The following is a 27769-nucleotide window of genomic DNA, read 5'->3' as shown; positions in this document are numbered from 1 at the left end:
CCATTAAAGACGAGCAAGAAAGGTTGTGGAAAATCCAGACAATCAGTTGACAGGTGGATAAAGAGGAGAAAAATACCCACCAGAGATTGGTGAAGATAACTCTGCACTGTCTCCTATTCTTTCCTTTTGTGAAGCGTAGATTTGGAAGGCAATACTGATGATGTCTCGTCCATAAAGGCCGCGTTGCACAGCTGCAATGTGGACCAGTTGTGTGGAGAAAGAGATAAGGAGAGCTGGCAGACATCCATTGTCCTTCTCTCACTTCTAGTCACATCATTAAGGTTATGTTCAGAGCATATAAAAAAGGAATTCAAATGGGCAAGGAAAGACAATATTGAAACATTATAAATTTATAAAGTCGTCGTTGCAGCTATTGTTAGCCAAGTAGCGCAACAAAATTAGAATGTTCAAAAACGAATGTACGCCTAAAATTACAATACTTAAGGTTTGGTTCACAGTAAGGGAACAAAAAGTACTTTGCTGAAAGCAGGAGCAATTGTAATGACATTTAAAATGAAACTTTTGAAGATTCTCAAATATATATCTCAATTTGTTTTTCAGAAAGTGGAATACCAGAAGTTCTCGTGTATAATACGCATTTTTTCTCTCCTAAATTCATAAAAAATGTATAGTGCGTATTATACATGGGTATATAAAATAAAAAGTGGCATTGTATAGACGTACAGTGGACCCTCGCTGTTCGTAGGGGATGGGGACCGGGCCAGACCGGTATATTGTTGATGCAGACGTGCAACAATTACAGTTTGAATTGTCTGAATTATGATGCTATACGTTAGTGGTATCTGGCATCATATTGAAAAAGACTTGAGGCTATAATTGGTGCCAAAGGTGAATCGACATGTAATTTCAGTTTTACATACATACATTTGAAGAAAAAAAAAAATCATTTTGTCATTATGGGGTGTTATCTGGAGAATATTTTATTTTCATTCCATTTTGGAATAAGCTGTAACATAAGTAAATGTGGACAAAGTTAAGCGCTGTGAATACTTTCCAGACGCACTGTATGAAGTTTGTGTTCCCCACTGGCCTGAGATGCATATTAGCCTAATTTTTTTATTAGTTTTTTTAAATGTGAAAATCTTTAAAATTTCACATTTATACTAGGTCACTGCTTTGTAAAGTTGCCAGGTATCAAAACGCTCATGTTAAACGGCTTAACTAAAAAAAGACCTTCACGGCCGGTGGCCCACAGCCAGTCCTTATGCAAGTGTTACAACACTGCTGTCAATGTGACAAATTGTTGTGGATTCCTTGAATGTAGCATTTAAAACCGTCGTGTAAAAATAAAGATCCTATTTTCGCTGTCACAACGGCCTCCCCCTCCATCTGAGCTGCCGTTAAAGTTGCCGACTTGTTGTTGTCTCTTGTCTCCCTCCATGTTATGGAGATGACGCGATTTCGTCGGGAGTGGTGAAACGCGCCGATATCATGTCGTCTCAGGCTTCCACGGAGGACAGCTGGTGTCACAAGTCGTTGCGGTTTGTTCCGTCGCGTGGCCGTCTAAGTGGCTCTGTCGTGGTCCCAGCCAGTAATTAGCCACGGACCCGACCACCCCAAAGCATGTGTGTTTCTGCATCTAAGCAATGTAGTAACTCAAGGTTAATGATATGTACTCTGTGTGTGCGTGTGCATGTGCGCGTGTGTGTGTGTGTGTGTGTGTGTGTGTGTGTGTGTGTGTGTGGATGTGAGGGAAAACTAGAGTAATTTTCACACTTTACTGGTGAACGCTTGAAGTTAGATTGATAGAAAGTTCAAGTAAATACAGGGCCAGTATTGCTGATACCAATACTGGTATGACTTGGCTCGATACTGATGGATCTATCATTAAATTGTTAAAAACTGAATACATTTTCAAAAACCTTAGTCTTTTTTGTGATCTAATACAAGTATATTTAGGATCAGTGTTGACGATATGCATGGTGATGACAATACTTCTTTTAATTTGACAATTTTAATTAAGATGGGCTCGCCATCAAATGGCTGAATCTGACTGGTTTTTCATGACCTGTAAGGTTTTTTGTGATCCACTACCAAGTAAGTACTGGAACAATAATGCCAATACCATTACCTTTTAATAATTAAGTTGGGCTAATCGCCAAATTGCTAAATCTTACTGAATTTTCATGGCCAAGAGATTTAAACATTTTTTTTTTTTTTTTTTTTTTATTATTTTTTTTTTTACATCTGATACCAAGTAAATATAGGGACACTATCACTGATAGTTTTTAGTAATGGTTAATTCATCATCAAATAGCAACATCCGAATGAATTTTCATGACCTTAGTGTTTTTGATACCAAGTAGTAAAGGGGTCAGTATCGTTGATTTCTGTTACCACTACTTTTTAATATTGTGGAGGGTGTGTGGAGGGTGTGTTATCAAATTTCTAAAAACGAATGAGGATTCATGACTTGTAATTTTGTAATCCGATATCAAGTAACTACAGCACTAGTATCAATATCAGTGGCGAGACCAGCCCTATTTTGGGTGGGCTCAAGCCCACCCAAAACTTGGCTTAGCTCACCCTACGAATTCGTCCACAAATTAATTTGAAAAAATAATAATTATATATATATATATATATATATATATATATATATATATATGTTTTGTGGTGATAGCACACGCTTTGGCATTGCCAAAAAATTCAACCTCCTCGGTTGAGAAATCGGTTGAGAAATGAGCAAGTTATGTTTAATTTTAATGTCCATTCATTCCCTTTGAAGGGAACATCGACCTCCCCAACATGGCCGCCATGTAGGCACGTCTGTTAGCCGGGAAGCTACACCACGCTGGCGTATAGTCTTCATATTCATGGTCAGAACAGCTACACACATTTCCAGCTGTGTTCACGCTAATGACCGGGTAATGCTTGCTTTACAACCCTGACACAATCTATGAAATGAAAGTTGACCACACAGCAATGCTTCAATGCCTCCTCTTGAATTGCTCTGTTATGTGTCATCACTGACTCGGCAGGGGCTTGTAATGGTGCGTACTGCAACGCTATTAGCTAATAAGCTAATTAGGCACTTGGAGCTATCGCTAGCTAGTTAAATAGCAAAGAGTTTTTGCTCAGTGTATCTGATACGATATGAAATATTTCCGTGAAGTAGCTTATGCCAAGATAGGGCGTGTTTGTGTTTTATTTATTTATTTATTTATTTATTTTTTGAGAGTGGGAACTCAAAATCTTACCAATAATATTCTATTTCTAGTCAAAACTAATTAAAATTACAAGCATCACATAAATAAAAAATTGCCAGTCGAGTATTGGGGGGAAAAAAAATAATTTTTGTCTACTTATTTCAAGTGAAAATTTAGCTCAAAACAAATGAAAATTGTCTAAAAACAAGGTGAGGTGTCTTATTTTTTTTAAAATTTTTTTTTTTAAAGATTTCGGGTTTTTGCAGTGTGGGTGTTCAGTTTAAAAGAAACGCTGGCAGGTCGCTTTCATTCTCATAACTACATGTGCTAGTTAAATGCTAGTTTACGACAGGGCACCTTAAGAAACACTGTTTGCAAATGTCTGCTTTTCAATAGGGACATGCGCTATTTTTTTTTTTTTTTTTTTTTTTTTTTTAAAAAGAAGTTAGCCAGGTAAGACTGTTAAAAAAAAAAATACATTATTGCATGATAATGAGTTTGTCTTAATTTCTTTTTTGTGTAGTTGTTATACTGTACTACATTTCCAACGGTGTTGTCTATTACTCAAATCAAAAGGTGACCTTATAAAACACATTTCTTCTTCTTTAATAGAGCTTGAGACTAGCCAAAATGTTTTTAATATTCAGTTTCTCTGAGATGAAATACTCATTGTATTCATACGGTTACAAAAGGTCTCTGCTTTTCTGACAATAAACCAGACTTGTATAATGTATTTAATAAATAGAAATAATAAAAAATATTTTGTGTCGTCCACCAAATGGTCTTTTTCAAGGTCTAAAAAGTTCGATCAAATTTCAGAAGTGCACTTTCCAAAATTAGGTCATGGGCTCAGCCCACCCAAAGTACTCGACCTAGAGTTGCCCCTGATCAAAATTGATACTTTTTAATGATGAAGGCCGCTGCGTCATGAAATTGCTAAACCTGAATGAATTTCCATGACCTTGAAATGTTTTCTTGTAATTTGATATCTAGTAGATACAGTGAAAATATTGCTAATATGGACACTTTTTAACAATTAAGAAGGAGGCAAATTGCTAAATCAGATTGAATCTTCTTTGCTTTTAAGTGTTTTTATGATCCAATACCAAGTAAATATAAGGACTGTATTGCTGATATTAGTACTTTTTACTAATTAATTTTCCTCATGATGATTTAAGGAAATTTGGTCCAATTCCCAAAGTATGACATGAATAATTTCTATGATTAAGTGAATAATTTGGCGTGTTTACACAGTGTTTTACCATCTACGTCTTTCATGTCTTTGATGTTCCGATGTATGACAGCACCTCATGTCGGGGGTGTAAAAAAGCACTTTGGCAGCTCTCCCTCAATCCGTGATTGATTTGCCGCCTCTGGCCGAACTGATATAAGCCCATCCGGCCTCTGGGACGGTCAAGCAGGAGCTCTCAGAGTGACGCCTGACTGGATGAGACGCATTTCCTCAATTATATGATTATTATTATGAGCGGCGTGACCTTTGCAGCCGTGTTTTCTCCACAGATATGAGGGATTAGATTTGACAGACGGAAGGCTGCCCACAAGCACTACGAATCAATTTGGATGTAAAAGTTTTGAGGTGGTGTTGTAGCGATGGGCAGCAGGAATCTAGTTAATCATTATTACTTATTGTGATCAATCAATAGATAAGATGTGTAATTCTTGTGTTTAAGGTCATTACATCTTTAGTCACCATCCACTTAAGGCGACAAATTGCCTCCCTCAAATAGAAGCCTTCCTTTTTTCATAGATACTATCATTCACTCAGTTAATCATTCATTAACTGCAGAGCTCATTTGATCTCCGTTGCTAACCAAAACAGCAGCACAAAAATGGAAAGTATGGAGCATCACGATGTTGTTGGACAAACAAATCATCTCACATGCTGAGATGATTTGCGTCATATGGAGTCGCTCTGCAATGTTGAGCGCGTACGTATAAAATTTGCTAACCAAAACAGTAGCATCTATAGAAACATGAAGAGTAACGTGTGGTGTCTTACCACATGTTGTAAATGTGAGTTCCAAGCGCAACTATAAAACATGGTCTTAGGTCATCTGGGAATTACCATTATCGTTTAAGATGACTCTGACAGGGTGACTCCGCCATGTTGTGTATGTTAGTGTGTAAAATTTGAACTCTATTGCTAACCAGAGCAGCAGCCCCTGGCGAAGCATGTAATGCGGTCTTGGCCAGGACTCCCTTGCAAAAGAGAATCAGAATCTTAATGGGACTATTCCTGGTTAAATAAAGGTTAAATAAAATGTAGTGTAGTGAAGTCTTTCGTTATGCTGAGCCTGCAAATAGCGTTCAATTGACGTATGGTCGCTCCACAACGTTGTGTAGGTTCATGTTTAATAGCTTTGCCCAGATTGTGTAAATTTTTCTCCATAAATAGTCGTTTTTTGTTTTGTTTAACACTACTACTTTCACTTAAAATACATACTGCTAACGTTGTTTAATATGTCCAAAAATGCATTTGTTCCCATAATGTACTAATAGAAGCTGTCTTTATGCATTTTGTTGTTGTTTCAGGTGTTCAGTAAATATAAAAACAGTGATACCTTTAATTCGGCAAGAGGTACTTTTGTAAATCCAGCCACTCTGTGATGTGCCAGGATTTGACAGGACACTTAAAGCAGAAAATAGGTCAGCAGCCGTCAAATAATAATTGGTTTTAAAAATTAATACTATTAATGCGACTCGGGGAATTCTATTCTTTGGCGTGATTTATTCATGCCACTTGACTAGCTGAGAGGTCTTAATTGCGCTATGCTATTTTGTCAGGGAACAGGTAGAGCTGTATAGATGGATGAAGACCAGATTGAAGCTGTTGTCAAGAGTTGAGCATAGTGAGTCCATTTGAAAGGGGACCTCAAGCTTTCAACGTTGAACCCGAGAAGATGACGCCTCCAGATGATTTATGGGGCTTTAGCGCAAGAAACAAAGCGCCCCGACACGTTTGAAGTGCGCAGGTGAGCACCTCAAGACAGCACTTTTTGAGAGCGCTCTCTTTCTCTCGGTGGGATTGAAATTTCTTCGGGTGCATCTGTCAAGGCTACGTCATTTGCTACCCTTTGACCTCAGCTCGCACCGGTCTTCTGTGCATGTGTAGGCTTTGCAGACCGATTACAATAGAAATGAATTAGATAAGGCGGCACGGTGAACGACTGGTTAGAGCGTCTGCCTCACAGTTCTGAGGACCTGGGTTCAATCCCCGGCCCCGCCTGTGTGGAGTTTGCATGTTCTCCCCGTGCCTGCGTGGGTTTTCTCCGGGCACTCAGGTTTCCTCCCACATCCCAAAAACATGCGTGCTAGCTTGATTGAAGACTCTAAATTGCCCGTAGGTGTGAATGTGAGTGTGAATGGTTGTTTATGTGTGCCCTGCGATTGGCTAGCAACCAGTTCAGGGTGTACCCCGCCTCCTGCCCGATGACAGCTGGGATAGGCTCCAGCACGCCCGCGACCCTAGTGAGGAGAAGCGGCTCAGAAAATGGATGGATGGATGAATTAGATAAGCCTTTATTAGTCCTGCAATGGGAGGAATCTCTGGTTTAACAAAAAGTTAGCACACAAGCATAATCCAAAATCCCAAAATATCTATAGTACATATTTAGACATGAATAAATAGATTCTATATATACCGAAGTGAATGTGAACAGCCGCAAGAATAGTCAGCACTATTCCATATAACAAACACAAATCTAATGTATCAATAAATAGTGTGTATATTTAGAGGAAGGACAAAATGCGTGAATAGATTCGATTATACAGTATACAGAAGTGAATGTTAACAGCAGAGAATAGACAGAATAGAATAGACAGCAGCATGTATGTACTGTATGAGTGATACCAGCAGTCTTCATCTGCAGTGCATTGACTAATTATACATGCATAAATAATACATATATGCAGATGTAAATGAGAACAACAGCGAGTAGTCAGCAGCAATGTATCTAGCAAAAAAATTATATGTATCAATAAATAATAATTCTGGTGTTCATATCATTCTTGACGTCATATCTAGACTGTTAGCAGTGGAGTGATACAAAAAGTAGTAAACTAGATCAAATATTTTTAGATGTCTTGTCAACAAAAGCAGAAAGAATAGCCAGCAGGATTGTATGTCGCAAAAACTATACATGTATCATTAGTCTGCATACATTAATAGAATACTATAACATGCATACTATATGTGCAGCTGTGAATGTGAACAAAAGGCAGCAAGAAGAGTTAGCAGCATTGTGTATTGTCACTGTAGGGCGGAAACCTAGTATGTCCAAATATGGTTAAATTTAATATATTTTTAAAAATGTATACTATTGGTCTGTCTCCACGACGTCTGTAACTCATTATTAATGAATTTAAAGTGTTGAAAATAGCTTGATAATATATTAACTCTCTTTGACATTTGAACTGTCTGATAAGTGTCGTAAAACTCCGCCTCCTCTTCACTCCGCGGGAGCCGTGCGACATTGTATTGCCTCAAGATTGAAAGTCTGGTTGTTTTTTTTAAATCAGTAATGAGTGAAAATAGTTCAGTTATAATGTCAACTTGAACAATGTGTTGTTTTTTTTCCTGGAAAGTAGCAATTTTGGAGACAATATAGCAACAAATATCCAATTCAATATGTAAGCGGTGGATTGACACTCGACTAAACAAAGCATTCTGTATTTGAAGATGTGAGGGTGAGCAAAATGTATCTATGTAATTAAACCAGTAATTACCTATCAGCAGTGGTGTGACAATAACGCATGAATAAATAATAAATATACAGTTGTTTACAAGCTATTGAGGGCAGCGTTGATTGTAAGTAATTTAAAGGCAATAACCGATGGCACGAAGGCAGATCGTTCGTATTGCTGGTATTTCCAAATGATCATACAATAACCCAGATTTACACCTCAAGGGGAATGGTTTCCACCATTCTTGTCGTTTTCTAATTAGCCATGTCGTTTCTATTTTTTTGACTTTCAACCTTGAATCTTTCCCCTCAACATTCGGCTACATAACTAAGCGTTTGTTTCACAACACAAAATAATCTTCTTGTTTATTCCATGATCAAACGTGGTAATGCTTTCCTTTTTGCGTGAACTCCTCCCTTTGGACTAATTTCTGCTATTGTTACCATCTTGTCTGACAAATTAGACTCTAAGAAAGACACAGAAGGAAGAAAAGAAAAGGGGAAAGGAGGGGGATGAGGGGGTAAAGCTACTGATAGCAACATTAGCATTTCACCCACTGTTTGTAGTGCAGCTCAGGCAGAATTCAAAGAATTGTTGATTTAGTGGAGTTTGGGAGGATCGAGACGCTTTACACTGAGGGGTCATTGACTTTCGAGTCTGGATGTTGTTGTCTATTTGACAGGGGGTTTAGCACAGAGCTCTTTCTTCTTCCACCTTAAAGATCTCCCAGTCCGGGATCTACAGTATTATTCAACGGAAACCAGTTTTCTTTCTCTCGTGCTGCTTTTACTTCCCAGCATTGATTGACGCCAGGTTGCATCTGGATCAAATGTGAAAGTGGAGGAAGTTTCAGTTACTCGCAGCCTTGGAGTATTGAGTTTAGTGCTGTTGGAAATCGATGGCGGAGGCTCATTTTGGTGTAAACCATTCCCGCGTGTCTGTAGGTTGTGGACAATAGAACATTCACGCGCGATTGCCTTGTTTTTTTCCCCCAATACGTCCAATACACCTGGAGATCGTCGTGACAAAATTAACAGTGTTAGGCAAGTTACTTATACATTTTAATTATATATTACTAGTCAATAGTTGCAGCCAGGTGGACTAGTGGTTAGCATGTCTATCAATTTTGAGATTCTGAGTTTGGTTTTCTTCTGTTACTCTGGCTTCTTCCCACATTCCAAAAAACACTCATGTTTGGTTCACTCAAGACTCTTAAATTATCCATAGGTGTGATTGTAAGCGTGAATGGTTATTTGTTTATATGTGCCCTGTGATTGGCTGGCATCCCACCTCTCTCCTAAAGTCAGCTGGGATAGACTCCAACTCATACACGACCCTGATGAAGATAAGCAGTATAAATAATGTATAGATGGATAGTTGCTAGGAATGTAAAACTACGTGTATTTGGATTTTTCAGTAAAGTACAGAGGTATACTGAGTAGTATTTGGTTAGGAACTGAAGAGTAGTAACGCTAGCCTCACGTCTAGTCCATAAACAAACTCTGGCTAGCGGACGACACAGCTAGCGATATGAGTGCAGCACAAACAAAAAAATCTAGTGCACTACAAATGCAACTTCCAGTGGAATTTCAACAGCCTCTCGCGGGCTTTTCAGAAGGAGGAAAAGAAATAAAAAGACCATTAATTTTTATAATAAGAGCATAATAATTATGTGACTGTTCCAACTGTTGCACTTGTTTGCATCCTTCCTTGTAAAAAGAAGACAAAATGCATGATGTTACACTTCCCTAAACAGAAAAACTTCAAGCTGGGAAAGGGAATACAGTTGTATTGTTTTTTTTTTTTTTTTTTTTTACAGTATACCTACTGTAATGGGAAAGGAGAGCCACAGTTGGCGATGCAGTTTATTGACTGTCGGGATAACAGTAAAATACACAAACACAACTAACACACTCACGCAGTCGCTGCCGTGGGTCACATATGACGCCCAGACACTCACATGCAGACATGCTGTCATTTTTATCCATACTTGGAATAGGCTGATGGTATCAAATTTGATGTTTTTTTTTTTTTTTTTTTTTGCTTCCGTGGTACAGAAATATCGTCATCAGCAGCGGTTCAGTCCTACTGGCAAATATCATTGCCGCGAGACCTCCTTAAAGACCCCTGCCAATTCTGCCAATTACTGGTCTTCCAAGCCGTCCAACCTGCCGAGGAAAATGGCCGGGTCTGCCCGTCGGCCCAATCTGCCTCCAAGTCTACACTTGTTTTAACAAACATATCGTCTGCTGCTGGTGGCCCCCAAAGACCAAGAGCGAGAGGCAATCTCGGGTAATTTAAAACCAATGTCGACTATCTCCCTCTACTGTGGCCAACGTGGAGCTGTGGAAACCTGCAGCTTAAGCCCCTTAGGGACTGATAGGCCTTTTCACTCCGGCCCTATTTCACTTATCTATTGGCAGCTCCTGCCAAGAGCCATCTCTGCACTGAATTGCATGTATATATATATTATCTGTTTGGGGACTTTGAACTGCAGGAGGGGATTTAGACAATCAATCTCAGTATCATTATCAATCACGTCTCGCTGTTCTTCGCATTGATTCGCCGGGAAATAAATAAGTCGGCAGTGAATGTTTCCACTGGTAATCTGCCGAGCTAAGCGGTTCGCTCATCGTCACCGTTTTGCTCTACAAAGTGATCCGCGCGGTGGAATGTTTTGAGGCCTCTTACAAAAACATGTCGCGGAAATTCATTACAGCAAAGAAAGCCCTTCAGCTCTATGTTGTGCATGTCAAAACCCTGGCCATCAACTTGATGAATGCGCTTTACAGTCGCGCATCACATCACACCCAGCCTTCTACGGCCACTGACAATGACAGGCAGCCTTCTACTCGGATATGAACCCATTTTGAAGGATTTTTTATTTTTATTTTTTTTTCTCTTTCCAAGTCAGGATCAACGTTCTCTACCACTGAACCGGTCAAGAAACTGCTTCAAATCAGTCTCCATTCCTTACCAATTAAGACAAATATGGAGTTTGGACGACTCCTTATTTTCTTCGTGTGATATTCCTTGCGTAGCGGTGTCCTGCGGCGATAATTGCAAACATAATGCTAATTAGTTCTTCCTGGAGTTCCACATTGATTGATGGCTTGTCAAGCTTTTAAAAAAACAAGTTGGCATATCAAATGCAAAAAGATTGGATCAAATCTATTTGAGAGCGGACAACAGGCTGCCGTGCGTGACAAGAAATGAGTTTGAGTGACAATGGCTACGTCCTTTTTTTGGCAACCAGAATCCCTATTTTTGTTTTCTCATCTTTTTGAGACAGCAACATTGCACCGTAATTAACTTTTTTTTTTTTTTTTTTTTTACAAAATATAAAGACAAAACACATTTAGCAAGCCAGCATGGCGGGACTGATTTTTCAATCGGAATATTGGAGGAGGTATTAATAATAATCATAATTCCATAATTTATTTTTTTATTCCTGTCCGCCATTTATTGAAATTATAAGCTTTGAATCTCATCAAATCGATCAATACAGTGGAATAATGTCCATTGTGATTTTAGTTATAAATTTTTTCCTTGGCAATGTTGGAAGAGGTATTAATAATGTACATGGTGATTACGACTCCCCCGCCTCCAACTGTATCCGCAATTTCAAGAAATTCTTCTGTTGGGATCTTTTTCCATAATGATGATGGAGGTATTAACAATGTCCATGGTAATGTTTTTTTTTTTTTTTTTTTTCTCTTCCTCTCTCAAAGTTTTCCTTAGCAAGGTTGGAGGAGGTATTAATAATGTCCATGATGAAATTTATCAATCATTATCCCCCATTTCTAGAAATTATTCTTATCACATTTTTCCATAGTGATATTGAAGTTGGTATTAGTATGGTTCTTGGTGATTTTTTTTTTATTTTTATTTTTTTAACTTTATTATCTGCCATTGTCCAATATTATTAGCGTCAGATTTCATCAAATGCGTCTATAGTGACATTGGCGAGGAATTGATAATGTCCATAGTGATGATTTTCCCTTCATATTTTTTCATAGCGACATTGGAGGTTGAATTAATCATATCCACTGGGATTTTTTTCTCCAAATGTTTCCATAGCAACGTTGGAAGAGGTAATAATAGTGTCCATTGTGATTTCTTTTCATGGGTAGCCACCATTTCTAGAAAGTATTTGCTTCGGACCTCATCAAATTTTTATAAAATGGTGTTCGAGGAAGTATTAATGCTCTAATTACTCTTTTCGAATAGCATCAAAAATTTCCATAGCAATGTCAGAGGAGGAATTCATAATGTCCACAGTGATTTTTGTTTTGTTTTGTTTGTTCATCAGCATCTGCCATTTGCTTCAAACTTCATCAAATGGCGTCTTTTGTTTGTTCTCAAAATTTGTAATGGTGACGTTAGAGTAGGTATAACTAATAGCCATGGTGACTTTTTTTCTCAAACTTTTCCATAGCGTTCTTTAAGAAGGTATTACTAATGTCTATGATTTTGTGTTGTGATTTAAAAAAATAAGTAAATAAAAAATATTCGATTAGGAAAAATAAGGTAAGCGGTTTAGAGCTACAATTTATGCTACAAAGCTTCACTGCTGTCATTTTCCATACCCCATGTACAAATTCACACACAAAGTGTAAAAAAATAAAAATAAAATTCCATCGTTGAAATGTCTTTGTCCTCCACAAAGCTCCTCTCCCCTCATTCACCGGCATTCAGCAGACGGCATGTGAAAAGCACAGCACGCTGCTGCACAGTGCCAAACTTTCATGGCAAGAAAAAAAAAAAAAGTTGACTTTTTGTTACAGGTGCTGGAACAAAAGGCCTTTTAAGTCTGACTTGGAGGTGAAAATCTTTAGGAGAAATTGGCAGCGGCGCAGAGGGGTTGACGTATTGATTCTGGCCTCTGGCTCCATCTGGGGAAAAAGATAGATTTCTTTGAAATGCACTTGGCGTCAGAATATAAAGACTGTTGCGCGTTGTCGCTCGGGTATAAATTGTTTCATGGCACATCCAGCGGGCCTGTCGTTTTTCGCTGGATGGCGGCAGGGGCGCACAACGGCGACGATATTAACCACCTGCGGGGAGACGTGGCATTCCGATGCCATTGATTGATGCCATCATTTGCATGCAGGGCGCCGTCACCCCTTTTTACTGCTGGATTGGGGCCACTGGAAAGCTTGTTTCATATCCAGGTGACAAGATCCAGAAAGATGACTCAATAAGAAGTAGTATTGGTAATTTCCCCACTAATAACCCCGAATAGTACCAATCGAAGCCACCGCTCAGCCCTCGCACCTAATACAACTCCAATTCCAATGAAGTTGGGACGTTGTGTTAAACATAAATAAATGGAATAAAATGATTTTTAAATCATGTTCGACCTATATTTAATTGAATACACTACAAAGACAAGATATTTAATGTTCAAACTGATAAACGTTATTGTTTTTAGCAAATAATCATTAACTTAGAATTTTTATGGCTGCAACACGTTTCAAAAAAGCTGGGACAGGGCCATGTTTACCACTGTGTTACATCAGCTTTTCTTTTAACATTCAGTAAACGTTTGGGAACTGAGGACACTAATTGTTGAAGCTTTGTAGGTGGAATTCTTTCCCATTCTTGCTTGATGTCAAGCTTCAGGCTGTTCAACAGTCCGGGGTCTCCGTTGTTGCATTTTACGCTTCATAATGCGCCAGATTTTCAATGGGAGACGGGTCTGGACTGCAGGTAGGCATTGTCTTGCTGAAGTAAGCAGGGGTGTCCAGGAGAAAGACGTTGCTTGAATGGCAGCATACGTTTCTCCAATACCTGTATCTACCTTTTAGCATTAATGGTGCCTTCACAGATGTGCAAGTTACCCATGCCATTAGCACTAACACAGCCCCATACCATCACAGATGCTGGCTTTTGAACTTTGCGTCCATAACAGTCTGGATGGTTCTTTTCCTCTTTGGCCCAGAGGACATGACGGCCAGAGAAGCCGGCGGCGGTTCTGGGTGATGTTGATAAATGGCTTTTACTTTGCATAGTAGCGTTTCAAGTTGCACTTACGGATGTAGCACCGAACTGTATTTATTGACATTGGTTTTCTGAAGTGTTCCTGAGCCCATGTGGTGATATCCTTTCCACATTGATGTCGGTTTTTGATGCAGTGCCGCCTGAGGGATCAAAGGTCACGGGCATTCAATGTTGGTTTTCGGCCTTGCCGCTTACATGTAGTGATTTCTCACTACGTTTCATCATCTCACTACGTAGATGATGAAATCCCTAAATTCCTTGCAATCGTACATTGAGGAACATTGTCCTTAAACTGTTTGATTATTTTCTCATGCACTTGTTCGCAAAGAGGTGAACCTCGCCCCAGCTTTGCCTGTGAATGACTGAGCAATTCAGGGAAGCTCCTTTTATACCCAATCATGGCACCCACCTGTTCCCAATTAGCCTGTTCACCTGTGGGATGTTCCAAACAGGTGTTGATGAGAATTCCTCAACTTTCTCAGTCTATTTGCCACCTGTCCCAGCTTTTTTGGAACGTGTTGCAGCCATAAAATTCTAATTTAATGATTATTTGCTAAAAACAATAGTTTCTCAGTTTGAACATTAAATATATTGTATTTGTAGTGTATTCAATTAAATATAGGTCGAACATGATTTGCAAATCATTGTATTCTGTTTTTATTTACCTTTAACACAACGTTCCAACTTCATTGGAATTTGGGTGTGGATGTCTCCCTCCAAACATATGCTTTTGGGCTCTGCTTTTGAGAAAATTAAACGACCTGCTACGATATGATGAAATTTGTACATATTTAGGCCTCCCTAGATGCCACCCCCCCAACCCCATCTGCAATATCCTTGGCTACGATATGAGATAATATGGTAATGTATTTGTAGAAGTTAATAGAAATAAAATTTATAGAATTTCACGATTTAATCCACAAATAACTGGTTAGCTGGTGCGCCACTTTGACATGAAATATCTAAAACACATTTTTTCAAATGAAGGCCTCCCACCAATAGATACTCTACATCCCCCATCTTAGCTGATCAGTACTGCGAATGAATACATTTGCCGTACAAGAGAACCGGAGTGCTGTATTCTTCTTTCATTTCATAAAGAGATAAGGTCTGATGAGGATGTCTTTTGTATGCACGCCCAGTGAATCATTAATAGCACACAAGTGTTGATGATGTCCTTTGAAAGCAACGAGCGAGACCTTTCTGATTCATTATTAAATGAAAAGTTCGCTTAGAAAGAACCCCCCCAAACTTAACCGCTTTGTGTGTATTCTTTTTGATGACTTTCCCCCCCATCCCATCTCTGCCCCCACTTCTCCCACAGAGTCAGAATACATTTTGCTTCTGGCCGACTCCATCGATTTTGAATATCAACCTTAACCGATAAAAGCCACCTCTTTTGAACGTGGTCGTGCTGTGAGCGGACGGTAGGCGGCCTGGGGGGGAGGATCTTGGAACTATTGAGTGCAAATATTGATGGAAGCCAGCCAGTGGCAGTGAAGCCGTGGCCAAGGATCCATGTAAATGTATTTCAAAGGGGCTCGAAGCAGATATCCGTGTTTTGTTTCTAAATACGTTAAATACTTTTGAAGTGCTGAAAATATATGCAAAGCTATAACAATATAGTGCTGAATTGTTGAGCTACAGCTTAAGCATCTTTTTCACCGTTTTAATTTTCCTGATTTTGTGGGCGGGGCTCCCCCACTGTATAAGTACAAAGTAACGTCATTTCGTTTGGCTGCTCAGTTGTGTGTGAGTTGTGCTTGGCGTCCATAACAAGGCCCATTTACCATTCCAGCTTACAGTTAACAACACCCCGAAATTGCGTCTTTGCTGGATGCCTGAATTTGATGTTTGTTTTTTGGTATTTGTCATTTCTAGAAAGTATTCTTTCGAATCCCATCAAATTTTTCCAAAGTCATGTTGTAAGAGATGCATCTATGGTGCTTTTTGTTCTTAAATTTTTACACTGCGACATTTTAAGTGGCATTAATAACGCTATCTTTCAAATGATTTGCTCCAAATCTCATCTCATTTTTCCATAGTGACGTTAGAGGAGGTATTAATAATGTAAATTCCCCACCCCCCCCCAATTGTAATCTGCAAAAAAAAAATAAAAAATTAAAGACAATAATTTGTCAAATCTTTCCATAGCAACACGCTGGAGGTATTAATGTCTGGTTACTTTTTTTGGGGGGGGGGGTTAGCATATTTCTCCATAGCGAAGTTGCGTGAGGTATGAATAATGTATATGGTGATTGTTTTCACTGCTATTTGCAATTTCTGCAAATTATTCACTTTCAATCTCCATCCATCCATCCATTTTCTACTGCTTATCCGAGGTCGGGTCGCGGGGGCAGTAGCTTTAGCAGGGACGCCCAGACTTCCCTCTCCCCAGCCACTTCATCCAGCTCTTCCGGGGGATCCCGAGGCGTTCCCAGGATTTAAAAAAATTAAAACAATTAACACCTACCAGTGTTTGTAGAGGTATGAATAATGTCCATGGTGATTTACAACCACCCCCCTCATTGTTATAAGCAATTTTTAAAAAATTATTGACTTCAAATTTTGTCAAGTCTTTCCACAGTTACATTGGCTGTATTAATCATGTACATCACTTTTCAAATCCTTTTCATTCAGAGTTTCTATTTATATAAATGGTTAGCCTCAAATCTCATTAAAATGTTTCTTAGTGACGTTGGATGTCTGTCTTTTATTTTATTTTTATTTTTTGTATTTTTTTTAAAACAGTATTCGACATTTAAAATATATATTATTTTTACTTCGTATTCTTCACATTGTCACTATAGCAATGTTGGACGAGGTATTAACAATGCCCATGATGTTTTTTTATTAAATGGTAGCCGCTATTAAAATAATAATATAATAATTAGTGCTAATTGTTGTAGGTACTATTAATTGTCAAAAGATGTTTTCACTCATTCCATTTTTGGGCAGGCGACATTTTTAGATTAACTCATAAATCTACATTACTATTGCTTAAATCACAGGTGTCAAACTCAAGGCCTGGGGGCCAGATCCGGCCTGCCACATCATTTTGTGGCCTGCGAAAGCAAATCATCTCAACTTCCCGAGTTCTTGCTAAAATCTGTACCAAAATTTCAAATTTTCATATATAATAAACAATATATTGACGTTGCAAGCATTTTTTTCCCGTTACCAAACCCCCTTTTACAGTAACTTGAACAACAGTTATCCTTCACTTCTGATTACAAAACTAGTATTCCATCAATTTGTTATGTAATATGACGAGCGATTAAACATTTATATGGTTCCTACAATGTGGCCCGTGAAAAAAGACAAGTTTGACATCGCTGAAAATTCTGGTTTCACATTGATACATTTTTCTTATGAGAGCTTGATGCATTGCTTGCTTCTCGCTAACACAGAGCCAACTAAAGTTAGCTTGCATGAAGTCACATCCTTTGCTTTAATGACCACAAAAAAAAAAATCCTGTGGACCATTCCTCAACATGTTACCTCTGATACTTTGACATTTCGTACGTCTACAACCCGCCCCCCACCCACCCTCGCCACCAGCCGAAAGCAGACAAGTCGCCAAATAAATCATTAGCGGCTGCTCTATCCAGCTGGATATTAATTATCCTGTGATCGCTGCTCATTTGCACGTTATACTGAAAATGTCACCGCCGAGATGAATTGGCCAACAAGGCGAAGAAAAAAAACAGACCAAAAAAAAAGCCCATCAGCTCGTAGCCTTTATGCTTCAGAATGTCAGAAGAAATTACATATTGTTTTGGCCTTGCTGTCTCACAGGAACAGTAGACAGGAACATGGACAGTTGGATGGATTAATATGCTCGTACTTGTATTTCTTTGGTCGGTTTGTGTGTGTTGAAAGCACATTTCAGAGCGGAAAACCAGCTCTAGTCCTCCATGTGGCCTTTAAGGTCCCCTGAATAAAAAGCTGTTTGTAGGATTCAATCACACAAGTACAATAGTGTTCTTTTATCATGGCAATAATGCTATCATGGCAATAAGGACCAGGAAACCGAACTAATTTAGGCTCAATTTAAGACTTCTGCAACATCATCAAGTAAGCTCTCCTAGCCAGTAGTTGGCGCTACACTGCGTCAGTTTGACACTGCGGCGAATAATCGTGTGTCAGAAAGAGAGGTCTTTTTTCACAATTATGTCGTTGTAATTTTATATATCGAAATACTGGTGGTATCAGTACTCGATATCAATATTTGTACTCAAGAATGAATACTGGTATCTGTATGGGAAAAAAAGTGGTGAACATCCCTAACTATTTCTAGGACTGTAATTGTGTTTTTCATTGTGTAAGTTGATAACACCACTAATCATTAACAAATGTCCAAACGAACGATCGGATTATGTTATGGGACATTATGTTCCTGACTCAGCCTACTATGGATTATTTCTAGTAGATATGATTATTTCTCTTAGGGTTTTAAATTCCCTTTCTTTGTCGCAGGTGATTGCAACTTTGCGAAGCCGTTGGCAGCTTGCGGCTACAGCCAAGGCAGAGACGACGACCTGGACTGGGAGCAGGTGAACACCAGAGAGAAGCCTTCGTTTGATCCATGGATGCCCTCAGGTGGGGATGGCTAAACTAGTAAGATAGTTACTAGTTGGTTGGTTTCATTCATTAGCCCGTTTCTTGTGACCAATAAGACAAGAGGGCAAATGGTTTATTGGTACATTGGGACATTGTTGAAAATTGTCCATCTTTCTCCCATGCCACCCTCTTGTGCCGAAAGCAGTTGTCACTGTCACACAAGTATTTTATACACACAGCACAGACCCATCTGATTGCAGTTTATCACAGAAGTGTTAAGTTTCCATCAAATCGTACTCCCTAACTTAAATGCTATCGCTTATCATTTTTTTAAAAGGGGACATACAGGTACAATGGAGCATTGACCTTTAGTAAATAACTGAACTGCCTATTTACGAAAATGTCTTCCGCACAACCGTTAAGTACATCAGGCCAAGTAATCGTACATAATAGCCGCCGCCTCACCATTTTTCAAGACCCATGACATGATCAGCAAGGCTGGGCCAAGATCCAGAGCCACTTTCAAGTGACACTGTCTGAAAACACGAACAACATTCATGCAGAGGCGCTATCATACAGAAACATTTACATGCCTCACGGTTGCAACACCCTTTCCATCATGTCAATGCCCAAAAGGTAAGCAGAGCTGCATTAATTTGCCAAGCAAAAATTTAAAAGTTCATTTCTCATAAGCGCCACGTATTTGCACGCTTGACTTGTCGATGTGGTGGTGGTCTGTTTTTGTGACGTGTACATGCTGCACACATACACATTTAAAAATGCTTTTTGTCTTTATGCTTGATTTTCTTGACTCAAGAATATGTGATTAAGATACTTGGGAGCTCTTAAATTATGTATAAGTTAACAATGAAACAAAGCACTTTCGATATACATTGCCTACAAAAATGTTTTTCACCAAATCTGACAAATAGTCAATGCTCGTTGATGGACAAATCGCCACATTCTACTAGCAGTTTCTTTTAAAAAATGTTTCAAGCGCCAATGCCTTCAATTACCTCCCCCCGTCATGGCACGGACACGGGCTGGGATAACAATCTCTTGTGAGAGGTCATTTTCGCTGAGAATCCTAAGTACGGGTTAAGAGCGAGGCGGCAATCGGAGGTGCGATGGCTTTTTTTGCGCCACCTGAACACATTCGGAGCGTAAAACAATTTCAGCACTCATGCTTGATACATTTCACCATCCTTTTCGGAGTGGTCAAAATGGAAGAGGGGGAAGTGGAGGAGACAATTTGACGCGACGGGTTGAGTGCTGAGAAATGGAGAAAGATGCGCATGCTAATTACATAGTGGTGGAAAACAGACAAAAAGGAAACGGGGAATCGGTGGGGCGGTGCCTCGTTAGCCTGCACAGAATTGCTTTTTATTCAGAGGTGATGCGTTTCGACAAACCGGGAGGTGTTCATTTGACTGGCTTATTTCTAGTCATTCTGTTTATTTCTATTGTGGAAGATAGTGGTTGTTAAAGGTAACTGGTGAAAGAAGCCATCACATATGGATTACAGGGGAACCTCGGTTTTCGTGATTAATCCTTTCCACAAAGTCTGACAAAAACCGTATCGTACGAAAACAATATTATAGAAAGAAAAATACAAAGCAATATTTCCACAGGAAATAATGTACAGTATAGCCAATTAATCTGTCCAGAAACCCAAAAATGTTAACAAAAAATATTTTTTTATAGATAACTACAGTTTTACAGTGTGAAATACTATAAATATCAATACCTGTTGAAGTCGATAAATGAACATTTAACACAGGGGTGTCCTAACTTTTTCCTTCGAGGGCCGCATACAGAAGAATCGCGGGACGCAAGGTCCACTTTGAAAATCTTCGACTTTATCAAACATGCTAAAATAAATAAATCAAGCAATCCTATTTTTTTATGTTATAGTTATTGTACAAAACTGCTACATCACAGATTTCTGTTAATGATTTTGGGGTGGCCAGCGCCCCTGTATCCTACTAGAATAGATTCATCCCTGCATTAAACAGCAGCTGAATCCCATCGCCATGTTCAGAACCAAAACAAGAGCAATCTGCAGTTAAAGCATCACTAATGTGATATGTTCACAAATCGCATGGGGAAAAGTGGTGGAAATCATATTTGCTTCTAAAACTGATTTATCTTATTTCACCACTGCGTTATGAACCTGCCTATTTTTTCGAAACCCATCCGTTTCATGATGCTCACCTCCACTTTTTTTTTTTTTTTTTTTTTTTTTTTTGCTGCAGGCCATTGAAAATGGTTCGGCGCACTGCAAATGGCCCCCAGGCCATAGTTTGGACACCCCTGATTTAACATCACTTTTACCTTGATTGAAGACTCTTGATGGCGTATGGAAGAATGGCGGCGAGGAGAGTGGGAACTCTGAACTTTCTGTTGTATTTTGTAAAAAGGGGTGAACAGACGGCAAGGCGTATTCCACAATTATTAACCATGCAAGGCAGTCGTAACAAGCCTCCCAGTCTGCTCGGCAGCACTCTAACAAGTTGGGGAAACATGGGTGTAATATCCTGTCAAAAGCAAGTCAGGCCTTCAAAATAAAGTCATCCCGTATAATAAGTTTCCCCTTCTCCACTTTCTTTGGCAACATGTTGACTTATTTAGCAGTCACACTCAACTATTTTGTGCTTGTTTATTGAGTGCGTCTGCTAAATAAGCCACCATTGGCCAAAAGAAACAGTAATTAAGCTGTTATTATACTGAATGCTTTTTATTTTGAAGTTCATACTTTAGACAGGATGTTATGTCAATATGCCTTTCCGTCGGTTGAACCATTCTTCAGCACATCGATTTCGGGAAAGGAATGGTCGAAAGTCACATTTTTTTGTTGTTTTCTTTTTTAGTACCAAAACCGATCGGATGTGCAGAAACCGGGACAAAAATTTTACGAAAACCGAATTGTACGAAAACTAGGGCATATGAAAACCGAGGTTCCAAGGTGCAGTGTGGTGGTGAACTGACAAGTAGAGCAGTCGCATTAATTACAACACGTTTTAATTTAGCGTTCAATTTAGACCACATGCGAGGTGTTAATTTGTAGGTCACCCTTTTCCGATTTCCACTACGACCTTTTACCTGTCCTTCCTGCGCCTTGACATTGATCAAAAGTGGAAAGTAATTTCTCCTTTGCGTTTGGCCACACACGGCAAGCAGGGGTCTGCTTAAAATTAGCGAGGACCCTGCTAATTGACTGTGTCACCAAGGGGAGGCCAGACACAATCGAGGCCCTTCGCAATCCATCCTCTGGCGAGGAAAACAACATCCATCACTGGCTTTGTTAGAACATGAAAACTTTGTCGTTCCATTAGTGCCATTCCTCAGGTGTCTGGCAGTGTCTGTGCATTTTAAGCAGAACGACTACAATGCATTCTAATGAATTCCAGCGTGTGTGCGGCTGATGGAAAGGCTCACATAATTAAAATTGATCAGCTTATTTTAATTTAAAATATCGCTATGGGGAGTCCGCGTTGCTGATACAAGTGAAGAGGTTGTATGGACATGTAGTGGAGTTTAACCTTATGCTCAACAATAGATTCACATATGTCCACTTCGTTACGCTTTGCTGTGGACTTCTTTTATTTTACTAGGCTGAATATTTTTTTGTTGTTTTCTGTTTATTTCCATTGTGCATGGTGGTGCTTCTCATAGTGAACTGGTGAGAGGAGCAATCGCATTGATTATATGACATGTACGTTGAGTGCTCATGTGCCTAAGTGTGCTGTAGACTTAACTGTAGTACAGTGGTGCCTTGAGATACGAGTGAACGGCTGTATGAAAAGTGCTAAATAAATACAATTTGATTGATTGATGATGTGGCGCGTATATTGTGTGACCATATACTGTGGGTTATTTTATTATGATTTACTTTATTACGGATTATTTCTAGTCATTCTTTTGTTTTTATTGTGCAAGGTGACTTCTATAATTAACTGGACAGAGGAGCCATCAAAAACTGCTCCCAACTGGTGAATTTTCACCTGAAATCTTTTTAGTAAAGGTGTCATTTCAACAAAGCTTGCACCAACATATGTTGTCAGACTTATGGAGAGGTTCCACTATAGTCTGTAAAAAGAGCCTCATTCTGCCAGTCCTGCACTATTGTCTTAGGTGTCACTATCCAATGAGGCTGCGCTTTCAAAACAAAAGACCCGACAAGAACGTTCAATTTGCTGGCGTGCAACATATTTAGAGCGAGACAATAAGTCATTAAGCAGGAGCTGCACTTTCCATTGTGCCCGACGTAATACACAAACTCTAATTAATCTCAGTTTGAGACTCTTCCGCCATCCTTTTTGCTGCGATTCCCTGCAATGAGCCCCTCGGGAGGGCAGGGCTGCAACTGCTTGAGTGTCAGCTGGTGCGCTTACTTCTAAAATAAATAAATAAAATAAAACGCAGGGTTGGTATTTAACAGCCTTTGAATCGGGCTGAGCCACTCTAAAGATGCCCAAGCCTGTAATCAGAGCTGCATGGAGGCATAAACAAGTCCACTTTCCATCTACATGTGGCGATTAGGAGGATAACGTGTCGATGGAAACAATCATGGGGATGGAATTTTCTTTGGCACAAGGGTCTGGATGACAGTGTTCACCACACAAGCTAGATTTACACCACATGGTTGAAGTGGCACGATTTGAAAATGTGTTTAATAGCAGAGTAAATGGAGGGATTTGCACAAAAATACTATTATTATTATTGTTATTATTCAAATCTATAAAACATGTTTAAGTTTACTTGCAAAAGGTTTAAAAAGTGTTTTTCTTAATTTATTTATAAATTTACAATTACTAAATGAATGCATTAATTATGGTAAAAACACTATAATAAGTAATTTGAAATATTTATAATACAGTAATATGAAATGATTACTTTACAAACATCTCATTAAAAAAAATGAAGCATTTAAAAAAAAAAAAAATAATAATAATAATTGACATTTTATACAAAATCCTAATACTCTTATAAGGACAGGCTGTCCCCTACAACAGGTGGTCTGTTGTTGTTTTGGATGTACTTTGAAGTGAATGAGTGGAAGGAGGGACGACGTGAAGGACATCCTGAATTGAATCAGAATTCAAATCACATCAGCCAAAAATGGGATTTGCCACTGTGGGACGAGGGGGAGGCGGAAGGGTGGTGCTAGGGGGGTACGCCGTGTTTCACAAAATAAGATAATTGCTTTTAGAGCCATTCACAAGTTTGTGTGAGGTCCCACTGCAGAGTTGGCAAGGTTAAGGAGAAAGCCCATTATATGATTTTAGAGGACCAAACGGAACGTCAAATTATGTCATCTTGATACATTTGTGGATTAATTCCCGTGTGGAGATGCACACTGGGATATTTGAGATGCTTGTGCATGCATAAGGGGATGTGGCAAACTGGATTTGGACAAACGGGATTAAAACGGCACACTGTAGTGCTACCATGCAGAACGTATTTGCATATTCCAACTTCAGCGTATCTGTTGCTAATGATGCCGACGGGTAACTCACACCAGCAGCTTCTCTTATATAATGGGCCATTGATGAGATGTTGATTGCAACAAGGCCAATTGGCCATACTGCTAAGAAGATGGCACATTGAAGCTATTGAAAGCATCAAGCATCAAATATCAATCAGTATTAACTAGGAGTGCGACAAAATAGAGGTGTGTGGTATATACGCTATGTGCAGTAGACTGTACAAATTTGGCATAGATTAAGAGTAAGTATAGATTGGTACTCTACCGACCAATCACGATAACGCCTGATGACATTAAATCTGCCTCAGTGCGAAACTGGGTTCAAGCATGTCTGACTTCGGCGCTGGAAGAGCTGCTAACCGCACATGCGTCTACATCGATCAGTTACCCATCCTCCCTGCTTTCCCGGCTGCTCAGGAACTACCGAGGGAACACTCGGCGCTAAACTACACACTGCAGCTTGCTTGCCAGTGCGGCTACACAGTGCGGAGCCAATGTCTAAATCGCTAATCCTCGCCTCCATGGCGACGAAGAGGCTTCACTTATGACAAGCATCGTTATCACTTAAAGTTGGAAGTGGAGTAGCTAGTCATGTACAACTCGAGCCAAAGAATGAACAAGGGAAGTCTGAGAAGCTAACTGTTAGGTCCGCCACAGAATGTAATGGGGATGAATTGTGGAAGCAGGCCGGCTCAGTGGTCCTGATTGACGGTTTGAGGTGAGCACGTAGGCCGTCTTTTTTATCAGGCCACCTTTCATGTTGGTCCATATTAGCAGCTGGAGCCATTTTTATTGGTGGCATACAGGACGGCCCTGTCTTCATTGACATTTCCTGAGTGGCAAGCGCGCTTTTCTGCCGCCGCGACCGCTCAGAATTTTATGAGCAAATGAGACCTGCAGGCTTTTGGGGTTTAAAGAGCGCCCCTTCATTTTCATTCAACCCCGCCTCATCACCACCACCCACCACCGCACGCATAATGATTTTCTCTGAGTTCAGGACCTGAGTGCGGGAGAAATAATGAGCGCTCGTCATTATTGCAAATTATTTCTGCTGCTCGGAGCATCATTCACCTCCGAATTCATCTAAATACCTTCTAACTGTACACTTTGATCAGTGCAATTACAGTTTTTCATCTTTGTTGTTTTATATGAGTGCACCGTTTTCACGGTGAGACTTGTTCTCACTTTGTGTGTCTGCAAAGACTTGTACTGTCCTGATACTATATCATAAATGAAACTATTCTATACAATGCAACATTGATATTTTGTTGCCTTGAAGTATTAACACTGTATCATGAACAAAAGCTGTACGATACAAGATATCTATATATAATTTGCTTGACAACTCGGCCTCATTTACACAGTTGTCATGGTATCATTGCCACATTACTGGTACCCCTACTTTGCTCAATGACTCCTCTGCACTTTTTTATGTCCCAAATGTAAATTTTATGACAGTGATTTGTTTGCTGTCGTATTAGAGTTGCTCCAACTACCGGAGACAAATTCCTTGTGTGTTTTCACTTTCAGTATACGTGGCGAATAAAGATGATTTTGATTCTGATTTTGTCACACCTCAAGTTAAAACTATTGATAAATGATGCTTGTGTATAGAAACTGTCATTACCGAAATCAATGACATATCAATATTTTGTCCCACAATTAGTTAAAACGGAACTATCCGTCCATCCATCCATTTTCTGAGCCGCTTCTCCTCACGAGGGTCGCGGACGTGCTGGAGCCTATCCCAGCTGTCATCGGGCAGGAGGCGGGGTACACCCTGAACTGGTTGCCAGCGAATCACAGGGCACATACAAACAAACAACCATTCGCACTCACATTCACACCTACGGGGAATTTAGAGACTTCAATCAACCTACCATGCATGTTTTTGGGATGTGGGAGGAAACCGGCGTGCCCGGAGAAAACCCACGCAGGCACGGGGAGAACATGCAAACTCCACACAGGCGGGGCCGGGGATTGATCCCCGGTCCTCAGAACTGTGAGGCAGACGCTCTAACCAGTCGGCCGCTGATTTGCAAATCATGTTCGTTCAACCTATATTTAATTGAATACACTACAAAGACAAGATATTTAATGTTCAAACTGATAAACTTGATTGTTTTTAGCAAATAATCATTAAATTAGGATTTTATGGCTGCAACATGTTTAAAAAAAGATGGGACAGGGTCATGCTTACCACTGTGTTACATCACCTTTTCTTTTAACAACATTCAATAAACGTTTGGTAACTGAGGACACTAATTGTTGAAGCTTTGTCGGTGGAATTCTTTCCCATTCTTGCTTGATGTACAGCTTCAGCCGTTCAACAGTCCGGGGTCTCCGTTGTCGTATTTTACGCTTCATAATGCGCCACACATTTTCAATGGGAGACGGGTCTGGACTGCAGGCAGGCCATTCTAGTACCCGCACTCTTTTACTACAAAGCCACGCTGTTGTAACACGTGCAGAATGTGGTTTGGCATTGTCTTGCTGAAATAAGCAGGGGTGTCTATGAAAAAGACGTTGCCTGGATGGCAGCATATGTTTCTACAAAACCTGTATGTACCTTTCAGCATTAATGGTGCCTTCACAGATGTGTAAGTTACCCAAGCCATTGGCACTAACACAGCCCCATACCATCACAGATGCTGGCTTTTGAACTTTGCGTCCATAACAGTCCGGATGGTTCTTTTCCTCTTTGGCCCGGAAGACACGACGGCCACAATTTCCCAAAACAATTTGAAATGTGGACTCGTCGGACCACAGAACACTTTTCCACTTTGCATCAGTCCGTCTTAGATGAGCTCTGGCCCAGAGAAGCCGGCGGAGTTTCTGTTGTTGATAAATGGCTTTTGCTTTGCATAGTAGAGTTTCAAGTTGCACTTACGGATGTAGCAGCGAACTGTATTTACTGACATTAGTTTTCTGAAGTGTTCCTGAGCCCACGTGGTGATATCCTTTACACATTGATGTCGGTTTTTGATGCAGTGCCACCTGAGGGATCGAAGGTCACGGGCATTCAATGTTGGTTTTCGGCCTTGCCGCTTACATGCAGTGATTTCTACAGATTCTCTGAACCTTTTGATGATGATATGGACCGTAGATGATAAAATCCCTCAGTTCCTTGCAATTGTACGTTGAGGAACATTGTCCTTAAACTGTTCGACTATTTTCTCACGCACTTGTTCACAAAAAGGTGAACCTCGCCCCATCTTTGCTTGTGAATGACTGAGCAATTCACCCGCCTGTTCCCAATTAACCTGTTCACCTTTGGGATGTTCCAAACAGGTGTTGATGAGAATTCCTTAAACTTTCTCAGTCTTTTTTTGCCACCTGTCCCAGCTTTTTTGGAACGTGTTGCAGCCATAAAATTCTAAGTTAATGATTGTTTGCTAAAAACAATCAGGTTGATCAGTTTGAACATAAAATGTCTTGTCTTTGTAGTGTATTCAATTAAATATAGGTGGAACATGATTTGCAAATCATTGTATTCTGTTTTTATTTGTTTAACACAATGTCACAACTTCATTGGGGTTGTATAAATGGGAGTGACAATTAATGTTCTATCATAAGCAAAACAATATAGGATACAATCCGATGTTGTATAGATATTTTGTCTAGACTTTACACCAACCGATCTGATTGGCCGATAAATATATCTTTGTTCATCTGTTTATGCCAGTGAGGCAAAGTGTTTTTCTATTAGATGGAAGGAAGTACATACAGTAATTATGTATCCACTTTTTGTGACATTTTTGTTTGTTAGTGTGCCGTGAGATTTTTCAATTGTAAAATATGTGCCTTGGCTCCATAAAGGTTGGTAATCACTGCTCTAGTC

At 39.6% G+C, this 27769-nt stretch overlaps 1 protein-coding gene across 11 annotated transcripts in view; it reads left to right on the top strand.

Moving 5' to 3' along the window:
• Positions 1-27769, top strand: part of LOC133411384 (receptor-type tyrosine-protein phosphatase mu-like) — a 187102-nt gene that overhangs the window by 21472 nt on the left and 137861 nt on the right. For all 11 annotated transcript variants that reach the window (XM_061693715.1, XM_061693712.1, XM_061693714.1 and 8 more), the window contains exon 2: positions 18357-18479. In XM_061693715.1, the coding sequence (XP_061549699.1) occupies positions 18357-18479 (123 nt within the window). The remainder of the gene's footprint in view (positions 1-18356; positions 18480-27769) is intronic.

This window comes from Phycodurus eques, chromosome 13 (genome assembly GCF_024500275.1).
Source record: "Phycodurus eques isolate BA_2022a chromosome 13, UOR_Pequ_1.1, whole genome shotgun sequence".
Lineage (NCBI taxonomy): Eukaryota > Metazoa > Chordata > Actinopteri > Syngnathiformes > Syngnathidae > Phycodurus > Phycodurus eques.
The sequence above is the reverse complement of the archived record's forward strand: the minus strand, read 5'-3'. Positions and strand labels throughout refer to the sequence as shown.